This window comes from Notolepis coatsorum (assembly GCF_963971535.1).
Source record: "Notolepis coatsorum genome assembly, chromosome: 16".
In the NCBI taxonomy this organism is placed as follows: Eukaryota; Metazoa; Chordata; class Actinopteri; order Aulopiformes; family Paralepididae; genus Notolepis; species Notolepis coatsorum.
The window spans coordinates 58,697,876-58,716,591 of record NC_140180.1 but is presented as its reverse complement, the minus strand read 5'-3'; the positions used below and the strand labels follow the sequence as shown (position 1 = coordinate 58,716,591).

The 18,716-nt window shown below is 43.8% G+C and overlaps 1 protein-coding gene across 4 annotated transcripts in view; it reads left to right on the top strand.

Moving 5' to 3' along the window:
* ssrp1a (structure specific recognition protein 1a) overlaps window positions 1-18,716 on the top strand; it is a 64,950-nt gene that overhangs the window by 5,824 nt on the left and 40,410 nt on the right. For all 4 annotated transcript variants that reach the window (XM_084332533.1, XM_084332534.1, XM_084332535.1 and 1 more), the window contains exon 3: window positions 3,341-3,526. In XM_084332533.1, the coding sequence (XP_084188659.1) occupies window positions 3,341-3,526 (186 nt within the window). The remainder of the gene's footprint in view (window positions 1-3,340; window positions 3,527-18,716) is intronic.

Here is an 18,716-nt window from a genome sequence, read left to right as displayed (position 1 = left end):
ATACGAAATTGGGATGGGAGAAAATATAGAAAATGGGAGAAAAAGTGGATCAAAAAAAAAAACATTCGTTGCAGTAAAATCATTATGCCTCGTTTAGTACTCCTGCGGAGCGCTGGTAGCCTACTCCGTGGGCCGCGGGGAGCTAACGTTAATAGCCACGGTAGGTTTGTTGTGGTTTTCTGTCTGTGTAGATCAATGGCGGATTTACCGGAAGTTAAAAACTAATAAGCGCTTGCCGATTGGTGCTAAGAACAGCAGGGCAGGTGCAAGCGGTGTGATGTAATTGGCAGACTCGACTGTCAATCAAAATTATTCTGTTTGCCGTCAGAATGAATGAATGAAAACTTTATTAACAGATTGCAGAATGGGTACAATACAGTACAGCTGAATACAACAACAGTGGACTGGAGGATGAAGACCAGAAAAAGACTTTCGGCTTTTTTACATAAGGGTCCTCCATTTTCAATTCATCAAAACATTTAGAGACATACAAATATACAGTAGTTTCATAAAAATGCTAAAATGCTATTGATTGATTGATTTAAAACTTTATTAACATATTGCAGAATGGGTACAGTACAGCTCAATACATACAATTGTTAACACATTGACGACCAGCATGTAGTGCCGATTTATAGGCCAGAGGACAGAGGTTTGTTTACAAACCAATGTACTTTCTAACAGCTATATATATAATTTATAGTATTGCTATCTGTCCATTCTCATTGTCACTTGAGTGCATAAACCGTGCCTTCATAATGGCTTAAAGAAAATAAAAATCCATCGGTTGGTTGTCATTTTATAGCGCCGTGAATATAAGGTTTATCGCAGTTTTCGCCTCGGTTTTTTTCTGGGGAGCTAGATAATAGGCTAAAGGCTAGTCACGTTATATCAAACGCCATTTCTGCTGTATATATACGAATGAAATAAAACAAACTGCGTTGCATCCGGACTATTACAGAGCATCTATGGATGAAATGGGGGCGGCGGGGAACGCCGATCAGTATTATTGATTAGCAATACAGTGTGCGTTCAAGTAGCCATTTTCACTGATCGATCACGTTACGTTTTAAAACAATGTCCAATCCAGCTGTAATTTGGGTGAATAGTATCCGGACGTTAATAGCGTTATTAATATGGAATAAAACAATAACAACTCGCCACGAGTTAACTCGTGGCTCTGGTCCTCAACGGGTGGAATCGAATAACTCGTGCTTGGGCTGGGCGATATGGCCAAAAACGTTATCGCGATAAAATTATAAAATTATTTTCATATAACTCGATATCGATAATTATCGTCGATATAATGTCTGTCAAGTTTAATTAACTTCTTATGCCCGGCGCTGTGTACTAAATATTACCCTAAAATACTCTCTTCCGCCCCAATATATTGAAACGACGTCCACTGTATACCCCACACTACTATAAACGTGGCCTCAGAATTCATGACACACACATACTCGGCACGTAAATATATAAAATAGTGCCGTGCAAGCTAGTTATCCTAGCCAGCCTTGTTTACTACTAGAGTCCTACCTCTCTACCCAGAGGTGCACCGCGGGTCTCCTTCACTGTTGGCCATCTCCTTCACTGATTGGTTGTTAGTGCGTGTGCTGATATCCAAGCTTGGAAAATCGATATATCGAAACTTTGCGACCACGTTTCATGTTTATTTCGAGGAAATAATTTATCGCGATAGTTATCGTTTTATCGCCCAGCCCTACTTGGCCGGCAAAGTGTTAAGGGGATGCAGACCAGAGAAAGACTTTCGTCTTGTTTACATCAGGGTCCCCCATTTTCAATTCATCATATTTCATATCTAAATCATATAATATCTCATTGCTAAATATATGCAATATATAATCTAATAATCCAATAATCTAAATCTAATATATAATATTAATTAAAAATGCTAAATGCATGGGTATTTTATTTTGTCTTTAATGTTAGCTTGCAAACTCAAATACTGTCTTGGTAAGCCTCATAATGAATTGTTTGGGGAAAAAAAGAAAAACATCGTGATGTGTATCGCCGAAAGGTCAGAAAATATCGTGATATCATATTTAGGCCATATCGCCCAGCCCTACCCCGGCCCCCACCCCCACCCCTCCCCCAACCAAACAGCGAAACCACCAATCGACACGGCCAGTGACAGCATGCGGACATATTCACATACCGTCACTAGCCATATCAATCAACAGCCCCCCCCCCGCTCAATCGAGAAAACAGCGGAGACCAAAGGTCCCGGAACATCCGCCCCCGGCCATGTTTCTCCAAGGTCAATCTCTCCAGTGGAAGAAGCTGGGATATCTGATCTTGAAACATCTCAAAAGTGGGCGAAGAGTCATTTTTCCAAAACAGGAGAATACATTTCTTGGCAAAGTATGTTATGATAATCTGCAATCTATATATTTTTTTGATCCATCTGGACCTCAGGCAATTCATTTAGTAAGTAGGCACATGGAGACAAGTCAAATTCCGTTTCCAATACAGATTTTGTAAATTAATGAATACAATTCCAGAATCGTTTTAGTTTTTCACAGTGCCAAAACATGTGTAGAAATGTTCCTTCGTTAGTTTTACATCTAGGACAGTTTAATGAGTTATCTCTAGAAATGTTATGCATTTTTATTGGAGTTAGATACAATTTATGGATACATTTAAAATGAGCTTCTTTGATTTTGTTACTTGTAAATGGAAAGTGTATTCTATCACAAATATTTAGCCAGGTATTTTCATCAAATTCCATGCTTAGGTCTGTCTCCCAAATCCTCAACAAAGGCAAAAAAGATGAGTGACATTCTTTGGAGAAGATGTCATACGGGGGGAATTATTTTCTGAGGACATTATGACCGGAGAGATTTAAATATGTCAGACTTAAACAGATTTTCCTGGTTAAAATAAATGGTAATTACCGTCCACCAGCTAACGGAAACCCTGGTATGTAATCTCAAACCACAGAAATTGGTGGTGTTTGAGGAACCAAGATTGCCATGTTAGCCAGAATCATGAATTCCAGAAATGGCATGAAATAAGTTTCTTGGTAACGTTTATTGTTAGGAATGAGAGATTGTGGTCAGAAGATTGCATCTTTCCCTTCAGTTCATGGTCAATAAGGGTGATTCATTCAATGAAATGTGCGGTGTCTGGGGTTGATTTTTTTTCTTTTCATGTCCCGGAGTTGGCCATGGAAAATTATATGCACCTCTCTGGCGTCATTATAGATATGTATTGGTCTTTGTTTAAAGCTGATTTCCAGGCCAACAATATGCAGAATTTGATGTTATTGTTCTGCCCCAGTCAATGTGTGTGTGTGTGTCTGTGCACTCTGTGTTAACAGAATGACGGGCGCCTGCGGTTCAACAAGCAGAATGTGATTTATAAGAGCAGTAAGACCGGCAGGACGGATAACATCCCAGCCGCAGATCTCAACCTGGCCCAGTGGAGACATGTGTGTCTGGGCCACGGCATCAAGCTCGGCACCAGCACCGGACACATCTACAAATACGACGGCTTCAGGGACACAGTGAGTGAGCGTGTGTGTGTGTGTGCATACTGTGTTAAGGGGCATAGCTTATTCTAGGTAGGTTGGTCTAGTTTACCCAGCTTTTTAAGCTGATAAATCATATTTATATAATAATGGCAAAGTCATATGCATCATAATGCATGTGTTGCAAAGATTAATTATCATTGTGTGACCTGTAGCCCTTTTAACACAGATCCCACAATAATGCCTCAAAGAAATTTGTCGTAGGCAGACGGAAGCAGCATGTCTTGGGTTGTGGTTCTGAAATAGGTCTCCAAAGACGCACACATGTGGTGATAAGTGTAATCAATTTGACATGCATAACTCATGATGATGAGTTAAGACATGCTTTCTGTAGGCTTTTGAAAGTATAGGGGAGACCTTGCTGGTCATGAAGCAGCTGAGATAGGAGAGAGAACCTTTTTTCTTTTCTCCTGAAACACAACTTTCCAAAATTATTTCTAATATTTCCCGGGGTCCAAACGAATAGACAGGGCAGTCCTATAGGTAGTTAATGCCACCACAGGAAGTGCATTTTTCAGGCACTGAAAGGGTAAAGACCCTAACCCTGTCAAAACAGCAGGGTCTCTCTCAGCAGAAATCTCAGTGCATCGAGTCGGAAAAAGGCGCATATTGACGCGAGGACACGGCACAACCTAACTTGAGTGTAGTCTTTTGAGAGAAGAGACCCAGGGCTTTCGATGGGCTCGAATTTCATAAAAATACACTTCCCAGCTCACTCCAGCCCCTGTCAATCATCTGACTTCTAGCGTGAAGCTTTTTTTCTCTTTCGTTATTTTCGGGATCATAGCTCACGGGTGGAACAAACCTGAACATTATTGCCATAAAATAGAACTGTTAGTTTCTCTACCTTTCTGTGAACGTCTAGCAAAAAAACGTCTTGCAATCTGATGAAAAATGGCAGAGCAATTTGCATTATAAAAAAGTAACTGTACTTGGAGTAGATTTCATTCACGGTTTTTGCTGCCCTGTCAGGGGGCACCTGGTGGTACTAAATTCAGATTGAACTCTGCCATTGGAAAGAGGATATTTAGCCCGATCCATAGATGTGTGACCTGGCCATAATAAGGTCATTTATAGGCCTGCTATTCTGTATTCATATTTCAAATTGCATGTGTCCGGGCCGGCCCTCTATTAATTTGCTTAGATTATTTGTACACATGATCTCAAGTCAAGTCAAGAGTTTTAATTGTCACGGCATATAAGTATACAATGAAATGCGGGGGGTCTTGCCCGCAGCTATTGTGCATAATACAATAATAATAATTTAAATATAATAAGAATCCAATAGAACGACATTGTACAAGTAATCAAAGTAGGGCATATCGGTATATGTACATGAGTTTTTACAGAGCATGGTAGGACATGCTAGGTCCTGTGGTAGTGCAATACACTGTTAGCTACGGATGAGGCACTGGGTCTTTATGTACACTGCTATACAATGCTATATTATACAATCTCAAGTTATACTATACTATTCTTAAAGTGACCTTTCCTTTTGTAAAGTGACCGTAAGTGTGAGCGTGTACAGCATGAGTGTGTGTGTGTGTGCTCATGTTAAAGTGGCTGCTAGTGTGTGAGCGTGTACAGTGTGTGTGTTGTGTGTGTGCTCATGTGTGCTTGTGTGTGGAGAGTTCAGTGTTCAAGGCTCTGATGGCCTGGGGGAAGAAGCTGAGCCGAAGTCTCTCTGTCCTAGTTGCTGGTGTTCGCAGGCGTTTGCCTGACCGCAGCAGCTTGAACAGGCTGTTGTTGGGGTGGTGAGGGTCTTTCATTATTCTGTAGGCTCTGGATTTGCACCTCTTGTTATATAGGACCTGCAGGGGTGGTAGTGCAATACCCGTGGTACGCTCGGCTGAGCGTACCACTCTCTGTAGGGCCTTCTTGTCCTGTGCCGTGCTGTTTCCATACCAGGCAGTGATGTTTCCAGTCAAGATGCTCTCTACAGCTCCGGAGTAGAAGGACTGGAGTATCTTCCCAGATACTCTGAACTTCCTTAACTGTCTCAGGTGGTAGAGGCGCTGCTTCGCCTTTTTTACGACTGAGTCTATGTGTGTTGTCCATGTCAGATCCTCTGAGATGTGGACCCCCAGGTACTTGAAGCTGCTCACCCTGTCCACGGTAGCTCCGTTTATCCTCTGGTGTGTGTGGTCCCCTGCTGTCTTCTCCTAAAATCCACGATCAGCTCCTTGGTTTTACCAATGTTCAGGAGCAGGCAGGACCAGCGGTCCAGTACCTCAACCTCCTCCCGGTAGGCCTTCTCGTCGTTGTCCGAGATCAGCCCCACCACCACTGTGTCGTCCGCAAACTTCACTGAGTTGGAGCTGAACTTGGCCACACAGTCATCTGTGTATAGTAGGGGTGTAACGGTACACAGAAGCCACGGTTCGGTACGTACCTCGGTATTGGGGTCACGGTTCGATACGAGTTCGGTACAACAGAAAAAAAAGATTTATAATAATTATTATTAACACTTTTCCCGCCAATCGCGTCGTACGACGGGTTTCAAGTTCATGCGAATTCTGCCAATAACGGCGTACGACATGTTTCAAGTTCATATTTCATATTTTCGTCATGGTATTCATATTTCACTCACGGAGCCTTGTCATATGCTGCGGGAGCCATCACAACTCTGCAACGCTTCAATACTGCCACCTGGTGGCTGATCTGCGAGTTGCAACCGGAAGTGGATCTCTTGTGATACCGGTGCGTCTCCCTATTCTGTCCGGCCACTCGTTTATCGTCCCTGGACCCCAAACACACACCGTGGATATGAATCTTTGCCATAACTCAATAATCCACATGATTTGGGCGTATATTAGTATTATACAAACCGGAACTGGATCGCATCGATCCACATCACATAACTGGGATCTGTTTGCTCCACTCTCATCGCTCAACGCTAAGAGGAAGCTGCCGTGAGTTTCAGCGTTTTTCTTTATCATTTTCGATACAAACTGCTCTGATCTATATATCACCCATACTACATAAATCATTTAACGTCGGTCACGGAATTATAAATGACCCCCCCCCCCCCGTTCACCCGCTTAGGACCATGTACAGTTGAAATTTTTAATATAGCGTTGATTGGTATCAAACGGCATTTTATAATCTAATATATGCATTTATGTCTATCTCACGTTCTAGGAAATACTGCAGAAAACGATAAAAACATATTTATACTCGTATATACGGTATTTTCATATGAATGTGTGAATGAAAAAGTAAAACGTTCCTACATCCTGAACGATAGCTAATCGATGTTGAATGGGCCATAGTAATGTCAATTTAGCAATACAATTTAAAAAGTTATAGCCCTGCAAAGAAGGTGAACATCTCCATAGACTTACAGTACTGGCAGAGAATGGTTTAGGATGATCAAAGTGGTGGCAGAGAATGTGTTGATATAATTTTTTTTACATTTCTTTTCTTTTTTTAAAATGTATATATTATATTTATGTTAATTATTATAATTAAATAGAATACTTTTCTATAGGCTTGCCGTGGTAATTAGTGATACTGGTGTCATTCTGTGTTCAGGCATCCACTTGCTTACTGCCCCTTTAAACTTATCCTTGCTAAGTTTCAGTTTCACTTCCAGAGAGAATTTTACTTCACGACCAGACTGAACTAGAGAACAGATGACATATTACAACAATGGCAGAGGATTATTTGGATTTAAACACAGTGGAGCTCAGATGATCTGTCCGGAAAAGTAGGTTTCTTCTTTTTAGCCCTGGAGGGACCCGATGCTCAGGGTGATGGTGTTGGAGGTCTGACCCCCCACCCTGACCGCCTGGGGCCTTTCACTCAAAGTCCAGTATCCAGGCGCTCAGAGCGGAGCTCAGACCCAGCTCGGTCAGCTTGTCCACCAGTCTGGTGGGGACTATGGTGTTGAACACTGAGCTGTAGTCAATGAACAGTCTCACATAGCCCCCCTTCTGGCGGTCCAGGTGAGAGAGGGTGCTGTGCAGTACTTGGGAGACCGCATCATCAGTGGACCTGTTTGGCCTGTATGCAAATTGCATAGGGTCCATATCACTGGGGAGGGAGGCACAAATGTGATCCTTAACCAGCCTCTCAAAACATTTCATGGCCACAGAGGTGAGTGCCACAAGAAGGTGCTGAATGAGCTCAGTGGCTTTTTTTCCATGTCTGGTCAATGTAGCATCAAGCATCCACGCAACAATTGCGCAGATGCAGAAAACGGCTTTGTTCCACACTTTGTAGGGCTGCACGATTTTGGGAAATAATCTAATTGCGATTTTTCTGACAGATATTGCGATTGCGATTACATTTGCGATTATAATAAAAAATAAAAATAAAAAATTAAGCAGCCCCACAGAGATTTATTGTAAAATGCGGCTTGCATCTGGCCTACGCGGTGGGTCTGTTCGGGACACAGAGCCTGAAAATGTTTCTTTTTACCTGGGAATCGATACCGGTACCCAACAGTACCTTTTTTTTCTGTACTTTACTCCCCCTCTCTGAAGTCTAAACTTCACAACACACAATCTAAAACCCCTTACCTCCCAAACCGTTCCTACAACAATAACAACAACTTGCAAAGGAGATCTTGTATCTCAATGGGACTTCCTGGTTAAATTATTATTTTTCTTTTAATTGCGATTTTGTTGTTGTTGCTAATTGCATAATTTCAAATTTCGATTTAAAATCGATTAATCGTTCAGCCCTAACACTCGGCACATGAAAACATCTTTCCCACCCCACTTCACAGCGTAATGATAGAAAAGCATGCTCTCCGCACCCGATCCCTGTTTGGGAATCATTCTTGAGTGTGTGTGTTCATACTTAATCTCTGCCGTATATTTTGAGAGATCTGTTTCTATCAACAGCATATGAAAGAGTAGCCGGGTTCTCCCCAAAGCTCCTAATGGGATTAATGGGGGGAACCAGTATGAGCATGTGTGTTCCATCAAGACTGTAATCACCACGTCATTCCAGTCTGTTTATATCAATCTGTTGGAACAATCTGGATCGGATGAAAGATGGGGAAGGAGCAGAGATTTGCATGGATTTGTGGCTGTATTTTGTTCTGTCCGTTGCGCTTCGCTGATTGTGTGATTCGTGTCTTGTGCAAGAATGCTTGTATGTGTGTGAAACCTGGGGTCCGTAGCTTTCCGCGTAATAAGCCCCCGTAAAAGGAGCACAGTCTCTGGGGGTTAATCAGTGTATTTGTGGAGATGGATCTTCTCAGGGGGCAGCAGAAGAACGTGATGTCATTGTTTATTATCCCTCCTTGGTGTCAAGAGGGGGGGGGGTCTAGTAGTGGAGGGTTAGCCGCCAGCCCTCAGGCCACTTTGATGCTCCTCACTCCGGCAGAACATATCAAATAGGAACACGTGCGGGAGAGGAATCGCCACAAGAACAATGCTGGTACAGGGTTCACACAGGGTCTTAAAAATAATATTTTTAGGCTTTACAAACGTCTTGAATATGATTTTGATGAGTCTTAAAAATTTACAGTTACAGCCATTAGGACTGTCTACCACCTACGGCGGTGCCGACGGCATTGATTTTGAGGTTGATTGCTGTTCTGTTATATGCCACCAGGAGGCGCAAAGCCTGACAAAACTGCCTTGCAGCGTTGATGGAGCCGCATCGCTTCAGAAATAGGTCTTGAAATCCATAGCACACATGAACAGTGTCGGTCATGGGACGGGGTTGCACGCCGTTCAACCAGGTCTGTGAGCAGGAGCACGCACATGCGTGGATGTGCACGTGCGTGCACACAAGAATGCGCTGCACTCGACTAGGGTTGCACGGTATACCGGTATTAGTGTTCGAAATGATACTATACTGCGTTTGGAAAAAACTTTATTTATTTATTTTTTATTTATTCATTTATGCATGAGAATGCCTTCCTATTGGCGCACAGCGCTGCTGTCAGTGGAACGTTGCGCTAGTTTACCGGAAGAGAGAGCTCTGATGGAGAGAGATTGAGATTTCTATTCTTGCGTATAGCATTGTGGACATTTTCTAATGCTCGTATTAGGAACTGTAGTCACGAGAGCTAGCATTAACGTAACGTTAGTTATCATAACCATCGACAATCGCAGTTAGGATCTTTATTGATTAACGTTAGCTAGCTAGCTTTAACTAGAATTATAGTTAGCTAGCTATATAAGCTAACGTTAGCCGAGTTTATTCGATGCAAAATGTGCTAGCTAGCGTTAATAAAGATCCTCACTGCAATTGCCGATGGTATGATAACTAACGTTATGTTAATGCTACAGTAGCTCCTATCAGTACTGTAGTCATGCCATTGATACCAACATTCGTTGGATGAGCTATGCTAGCTCGTGACTACAGTTCTTCAAATATATTTTTTTTTTTTATTAAAAAATAATTAATCTATGTTGTGGGACTTGTACAGCACTTTGGTAAATGTAGTTGTTTTTAAATGTGCTCTATAAATAAAGTGGATTGGATTAATTAATTAAGTAGCCCCTTTCGTGACTGTGACGCAGCCAACAAGGTTTCACTCGGCTGCCCTGCCTGGGTGCAGTGGGGCTGCTCTCACAGCCAACGACATGACATTACATAATTATGTTGCAACCTTCGTCTATCAAGCAAACAATTATATGAATATTTTTTTGTAGTTGATAGAGACAAAGGCAGAATTCGCCTTAATTAAGCACGTTTTATTAAGACATAGTCTTAAATAACAAACGGCATTGCTTCGCTTCTTCGTCGACATGTCTGCTGCACATGTCCTTGTTGTTTTCAACAGATAATCTCCATGTGCTTGTTGTAGAGAGGTGGAGTCGAGGCGCCGCTTACTTTCATTTCATTGGAATGGAGGCGGGAAGGCCCCGCTTACTTTCGTTTCATTGGAATGGAGGCGCAAGATTTGAGGCAAAAAATTATACAAATAAAAAGTATTATTTTTTTTTATTTTTTATTTTTTTTTATGTTCGAAGCTTGTGCCATCGAACGAAGCTTCGAAGTATTTAAGACAGCCCTAGAAAACATACAAGGGGTGGACACAAGAGCTCTTGTTCACACCTGACTGCCAAGGTGTTAAAATGCTATATGTTTGAGCTCTCCTCTTCCATCGCATTATAAGGAGCTGGTATTTACAAGCGGCTGCATTTGCGTCGTGTTTGTGACGTTGTGAAGAAACTAAATACCTAATTATATTATAAAGTGCTCATTTACTTTATTGAAGTGACTGTGTCAAATGACAATATAGGCTATATTTAATTAGGAGCGAGTCTTTATGGTTAATGTCTAGTTAAAATAATATACAACATGAGAACGCTAAAACTACCAATCCGGGGGAATATGGGTCACTGAATCCATTGATCATACTCATTAAAGGAGAGGGGAGAAACTGCCCTGATTAAAGGGGAGATGAAGCATAGCGATAAACACATAGTCATAGCATCAAATTAGTATTTAGATAAACCACAGAAAAAAATCACGTTATAAAAATAAGGCGTTTCTAAGAAAAAACGATTTGTAATGTCCATTTATGTAGCATTTATGAACATGTGCGCCGCCATTTTGTTGCTGACGTCACTGTGTTGATTTGGTGTATTATACACTGCTGGTTAGCTACATAGTAAACATGGACTGTCGGGTCAGTCAAATGTTGCCTACCAAACAACGGGACCGCGTGGTTCTTTTTGTATTGCTCCTGGCTGTTCAAACAAATTTTACCGTGTGAAAGAGAGAGGAAAGTTGGTTAATTTCCACAAACTACCAGTGAAAAAAACAGTGTTGTTGGCTCAGGCTGGCTGCACTCAGGTGGCGCGATCAGCCTGTTGGACAGGGAATGAAGATCTGCAGCGAACACTTCATTGCCTCGGATTATGTTGTTGGGGGTGGGAGGTTTGTCCAGAAGACCACTAATCAGCTGAAGCCTGATGCGGTTCCCTTGGTCTTCGACAGACAGACCGGCGCAGGCAGTTCAGCGTCGGGAGCATTTACCCTGCTGGCTACCTAGCTCCAGTTCAACCAGCCGAGCGTCGGGACCATTTAGCCTGCTGGCTACCTAGCGCCAGGTACCAGCGTTAGCTCCCGGAGCGATGGCTAGTTAGTTAGCACCAGCCAGGTACCAGCGTTGGCTCCCGGAGCGATGGCTAGTTAGTTAGCACCAGCCGGGTACCGGCGTTAGCTCCCGGAGCGATGGCCAGTTAGTTAGCACCAGCCAGGTACCGGCTACCTAGCTACGGTTCAGCTAACTAGCCTAATGCAGCATTTAGCGTGCTGGCTACCTTGCTCCAGCAGCTTGTCGATGTGCTGGAGCCTCAGCAAGCTAACGGTAGCTGGCTCCAGCAGCTTGTCGATGTGCTGGAGCTAGCTACCGTTAGCTTGCCGAGGCTCCAGCACATCGACAAGCTGCTAACTAACTGGCCATCGCTCCGGGAGCTAACGCCGGTACCCGGCTGGTCCTAACTAACTAGCCATCACTCCGGCAGCTAACGCTGGTACCCGGCGCTAGGTAGCCAGCAGGCTAAATGGTCCAGACGCTCGGCTGGTTTAACTGGAGCTAGGTAGCCAGCAGGCTAAATGCTCCCGACGCTGAACTGCCTGCGCCGGTCTGTCTGTCGAAGACCGAGGGAACCACATCAGGCTTCAGCTGATTAGTGGTCTTCTGGACAAACCTCCCACCCCCAACAACATAATCCGAGGCAATGAAGTGTTCGCTGCAGATCTTCATTCCCTGTCCAACAGGCTGATCGCACCGCCTGAGTGCAGCCAGCCTGAGCCAACGTGCCAACAACACTGTTTTTTTCACTGGTAGTTTGTGGAAATTAACCAACTTTCCTCTCTCTTTCACACGGTAAAATTTGTTTGAACAGCCAGGAGCAATACAAAAAGAACCATTGCGGTCCCGTTGTTTGGTAGGCAACATTTGACTGACCCGACAGTCCATGTTTACTATGTAGCTAACCAGCAGTGTATACACCAAACCAACACCGTGACGTTAGCAACAAAATGGCGCCGCCCATGGCGAAAACAGGGAAATTATATTTGATTTTTCAGACAAATAAGCAGGATTTCACATTTTATTATAGGACCCTGTCTTACACAAGGTACACAACAAACAAACTAGGATCACATTGTTCACTGCTTCATCTCCCCTTTAAGTTGCTCCATTAATGCTTCAAATATTCACATGGCAATGTAAATGTCTCGAGTGTGTCCGCACACACACACACCAAGCCGCCTGTTGCATCGTTAATAAACGATGGAATGTATATGGAATTCATTAAACTTGTAATTTATTTATTGTTTGTGTAGTTTTGTGTACTTTTATTCATGTATTGATTAAAGGAGAGGAGGGGAGAAACTGCCCGATTAAGTTAAACGGATAGTGGATAGGACTAAATCAGAATTCATATATTTAACATTTTAAGCATTTTTATGAGCAAACAAAATTGGTTAGATTGGACATTTGAAAACTCTCGATCTGCAAGCGCTTTCGCTTCAAGCTGAGAACACAACCCTCTGCACGGGTTTCTCCCCTCCCCTTTTCCTAGAGACGAAAAGTAACCTGGTGTAACCGAAGCGCCTCCACTGGTTGATGCCGTTAATACGGCCGGAAACCACTCGGCAGGGGTAGATCGTCCTAAGGGCTACATCTGTATTGGTTTAGGACGTTATTTCTATGTTTCAATAACCTCTCTGTATCTCGTTTAAATGTGTTAAGGGGGGGAAATGTACGGCCTGCAAAGTAAGCAGTATGGTAATAGCCTACCAGTTCCCCCAACAACAATTAATATGGAAGTACGTCTTCTTTCATAATCATTTACCTTCATACTTTTTTTCTTTTGCTAGTATGGCTGTTAAATAAGTATTCAATTACATCAATGTGGTCTTAAAATGTCTTGAATTTAACTAATTTGAAACCTGCAGGAACCCAGTGGTAGATTATGGCTGTGGCTGGTTAAGTATTTCTACTGGCCATGTAGGCATATACTCTGTTATAGGGCTGTCACTAACCATTATTTTGTTATCGATTAATCAGTTGATTATATTTGCAATTGAATATCCTCATCCTTTTTAGCTTTAGATTAAAAAAATTACCAACCAAAGAGATTTTTACCGGCCATACATACCTTTTAAGTATATTTCCATGAATTATTATACGGTATGTATATGTATTGTGTGTTATCTCTCCACTCCATGCTATGGTAGTGCTTGTGCCAGCACAGGAGATACGATTAAAATGTATTTATTATATATAGGCTATATATATATTTAAATCAATATCTTCCTTTTGAATAAAATAGGCTCAGGAATCAGGATTGTTAAAGCTAATTAGCCTAATCCATGTCAAAAAGAGTAGCCTATACTAGTAAATGTATACACACACAAGAGAGAGGGGGAATAGCTTATAGCAGACTTAATGATTTTACAATATTTTTGCTAATGAAGTGAAATATTTATTATCATCAACTATCAACTAGTTTGTTTTTATAGTGTAACGCTACTTCAAATCATTGGACGTACAGAGAGAGCGGGAGAGAGACAGGCTCACCCCCACCCCCCTTTCCTCACTATTGGAACTCTTAGCAGCTAACGTTAGTTAAGGTGCCCGCGACAGGCATACAGGAATGGCGAGGATGTAAGCGTGTTAGACAAGTCAAGTCAAGTCAAGAGTTTTAATTGTCACGGCATACAGGTATACAATGAAATGCGGGTGGTCTTGCCCGCAACGATGTGCAATACAGTGGTACATATAATAGAATCAAAAGAAGAAACAACATTGTGCAGTAACAGGTAGCAGGTAACATGGAGTGACATCTCGGTATCTGTACATAGTTATTTACAGCGCATGTGTGACATGCTAGTTAGCTTTGGTAGTGCAATACACTGTTCCTGTTATTCTAATTTAAAGTGTCCTTTCCTTTGGCCATAAGTGTGCGTGTGTGCGACATGAGTGTGTGCCCGCTCATGTTAAAGTGTTAAGTGGCTGCTCGTGTGTGAGCGTGCACAGTGTGCGTGTCGTGTGTGTGTTCATGTGTGCTTGTGTGTGGACAGTTCAATGTTCTGAGCACTCAATGTACATTGTTCATGGCTCTGATGGCCTGGGGGAAGAAGCTGAGCCTAAGCCGCTCTGTCCTAGTAGCTGGGATTTGCAGGCGTCTGCCTGACCTCAGCAGCTGAAACAGGCTGTTATTGGGGTGGTGAGGGTCTTTCATTATCCTGCAGGCTCTGGATTTGCACCTCTTGTTGTATAGAACCTGCAGGGGGGGTAGTGCAATACCCGTGGTACGCTCGGCTGAGCGCACCACTTTCTGTAGGGCCTTCTTGTCCTGTGCCGTGCTGTTTCCATACCAGGCAGTGATGTTTCCGGTCAGGATGCTCTCTACAGCTCCTGAGTAGAAGGACTGGAGTATCTTCCCCGATACTCTGAACTTCCTTAACTGTCTCAGGTGGTAGAGACGCTGTTTCGCCTTCTTTACTACTGTGCCTATGTGTGTTGACCATGTCAGGTCCTCTGAGATGTGGACCCCCAGGTACTTGAAGCTGCTCACCCTGTCCACGGTAGCCCTGTTTATCATCAGTGGTGTGTGTGTCTCCTGCTGTCCTCTCCTATAATCCACGATCAGTTCCTTGGTTTTGCCAATGTTCAGGAGCAGGCTGTTGTCCTGGCACCAGCGTTCCAGTACCTCAACCTCCTCCCGGTAGGCCTTCTCGTCGTTGTCCGAGATCAGCCCCACCACCACCGTGTCATCTGCGAACTTCACTATGGAGTTGGAGCTGAACTTGGCCACACAGTCGTGTGTGTAGAGTGAGTACAGCAGGGGGCTCAGAACACAGCCCTGGGGGGACCCGATGCTCAGGGTGATGGTGTTGGAGGTCTGACCCCCCACCCTGACCGCCTGGGGTCTTTCGCTCAGAAAGTCCAGTACCCAGGCGCTCAGGGCGGAGCTCAGACCTAGCTCGATCAGCTTGTCCACCAGTCTGGTGGGGACTATGGTGTTGAACGCTGAGCTGTAGTCAATGAACAACAGTCTCACATAGCCCCCCTTCTGACGGTCAAGGTGCGAGAGGGTGCTGTGCAGTACCTGGGAGACCGCGTCGTCGGTGGACCTGTTTGTCCTGTATGCAAATTGCATAGGGTCCATATCACTGGGGAGGGAGGCACAAATGTGGTCCTTGACCAGCCTCTCGAAACATTTCATGACCACAGAGGTGAGTGCCACCGGTCTGTAGTCATTTGGACATGCTGGGGAGGGTTTCTTCGGCACAGGGATGATGGTAGACCTCTTGAAGCAGGCAGGGACCACTGACTCCGCCAGTGATTGATTAAATATGGCGGTGAACACAGGGGCCAGCTGGTTGGCACAGGTCTTGAGTATACGTCCTGTTATGCCATCTGGGCCAGCAGCCTTCCTGGTGTTCACCTGCATAAATGCTCTTCTCACACTGTGTTCCGACAACGAGAGAGCGTCCCCCCCCCCTCGCGGTTGCCCCCCCCCCTCCACAACAGCCGGCGCGCCAGTGACGTCACTAGCCGGAGAGCCAGCAGCGCCACTGTCTACACCAAACCGAGCGTAGAAGGTGTTGAGCTTGTCCGCGAGGGAGGCGTCGTCGCTCCCCATTGAGGGGGCGCTGACTTTATAGTCAGTTATTGTCTTCAGTCCCTGCCATAATCCTCTTGTGTCGTTTTGTGCCATTTGTGTCTCCAGTTTGTCAGCATATGTCCTCTTAGCAAGTTTGACAGCTTTGCGTAGAGTATAGACTGAAGCCTTATACTCCTCCATGTTTCCTGACTCTCTACCCAGGTTGTAGGCGGTGGTACGAGAGTTCAGAGCTGCTCTAATAGTGCTATCCACCCACGGTTTCTGGTTTGGGAAAATCCGCACCGTTTTCCTGAGGACAATACCATCAGCTATTGTTGTTATGTAGCACACCACTATGTCTGCTAGTTCACTGACGTCACTGGCGCTTCCTATGAACATATCCCAATCCGTGTCTGCAAGCACGTCCTTGAGCGTGGCCTCTGATTCGTCGGTCCACTTCTTTGTCTCACGTGACACGACGGCGTCACGTGATCTCTGTTGATATGCCGGAAATAGCAAGATGGAGTCATGATCGCTCGAGCTTGTGGACCCCGTTAATGGCGGAGCGGCTACTGCCTTGTAACCCGCTTTGAACGGGGAATAGCAGTGGTCGAGTGTGTTCTTCCCTCTGGTGGAGCAAGTGATGTGCTGAAAAAAGGACGGCATCACTTTCTTCAGGTTGGCCTGGTTGAAATCGCCGGCCACTACCATCGCTGCGTCTGGGTGTTTGATCTGGTGTCTGTTGAGATGATCGTGTAATTCGCCCAGCGCTTTGCCCGTATTCGCGTGTGGGGGAATATACACGGCAGTCATGACGACTGCTGTGAACTCCCTCGGGAGGTGAAACGGACGACATAGGATAGAAAGATGTTCCAAGTCCGGCGAACACGAGTTTGAGAGGACCTGCACCCCCTCGGGATTAACCCAGGAATTGTTCGTGATGAGGCAGACTCCGCCGCCGATGGTCTTTCCTGAGCCAGGACCCGTTGCTCGCAGAGTTTACATAGAAACAGCGTGACTCACGAGAGGAGTTATCACAGGCTGTAGAACGCAGGGCTGAAGAGCTAGATGTCATAGCTTCTAAAATGTAAGGTGGGGGCAGTGGGCTCAGCCCCTCCCTTCCAGCTGGAGTTTACTTGAAAAAACACAGAAGTTATCAAATGCGTGCGAAACGCGCACTGTCGAGTCCTAGCTCACGAACAGTGGTTTAAGAGAAGTTATTTATATTTCGAATGTGATTCATTGGGCACTAGTTAGTGATTATACGTTGCGCATGTTATGACTTTGAAAGTCTGCCATTTCCACCGCAAAAGGCATACAATTAACAACAATACGACGTGTCGATCATGAATATGCAAATCAACGGAATGTCGTGACAGCCCTACTCTGTTATGCTCCCAAATCTATGTTAGCAGCTTAGCTGGGGAAATTGTCAATCCATTCGCCACTGTTGTCACCACCTCGAGTGAAGCTGTGTCCATCTCGCTCCACTTGCCTCTCTCCACTGACATTAGAGACTTTCAGTTGTAGCCTCCTTGGTCATCTGTTCTAACTTTCGGAGCCTCTAAATGTTTCCCCCGGTGATCATGGATCACTTTGACATTTTGGCTTCATCATCTCATGAGAAACCACACGGATACTCGTGGACAATCCCCTCGGTTAACAGGAGAGCATGAACGCACTCGGAGGTTATCGTCTAACTCACTTGTATTGTGTAAATCAGTCATTAACAGTAAGACTCCATATTTTGTGTTTGAGCAACTTGTTTACAGAAGCTCTATACAGGACCATAATACGAGAGGGGCCAGAAATAGTCAGTTTGTACTCCCTCGTCCTAGAACCAATGCTTTAAAGCAGTCTTTTATTTATAGGTGCATAACACTGGAACAACCTACCTACTAGTTATCTCTACACTTAGAATGTGTGTATTGCATTTGTGTATGGGTTTTTGCCTATTCTACACGTTTTCTCATTTTGTATTTAAAAAAAAAGATATTTATTGTATGTTTTTAGTTAATTGCTTATTTTATTTTATTTTTTTCTATCTAGCATCTGTGAAAGTAGCTTACTTGCTGTATACTAAATCCTTGTTTTTATCTTTTGTGTCAATCTATGCATTAATTGTTTTATGTATTATGTTGTGTGGACCCCAGGAAGACTAGCTGGGAGCCACGGCACCAGCTAATGGGGATCCTTAATAAAAAAATAAAGAATAAACATACACACACAGTATCCCAGCAACGTGGCTCTGGCCCCGATTTCTTATTGGCTTGGTGTAAAATTATGTTTCTGTTAATCTTAGAAAGACATTTTATATTACTGCAAGTTTCTCCTAAAGCTCACAATTACAGACTTTGACCGTTGTTTCCGCAGAAAATATCAAGTAAGATATGCTTGACAATTAAATAGCTCTGCATTACGAAAGAAATAGCCTGCATCACAGCTTTCCCTTTAATAACTTTCATTTGTTTGGGCTTGATATAGTCTATGCCAATAAATAACGAAATGCTGGGATCTGTCCCAATAATGATCTTTCAGATGGGCTCAGGACATCCCCACATTAATTTATCAAAATGCGTTGGAGCACCATTTACATTTACATTTAGTCATTTAGCTGACGCTTTTAT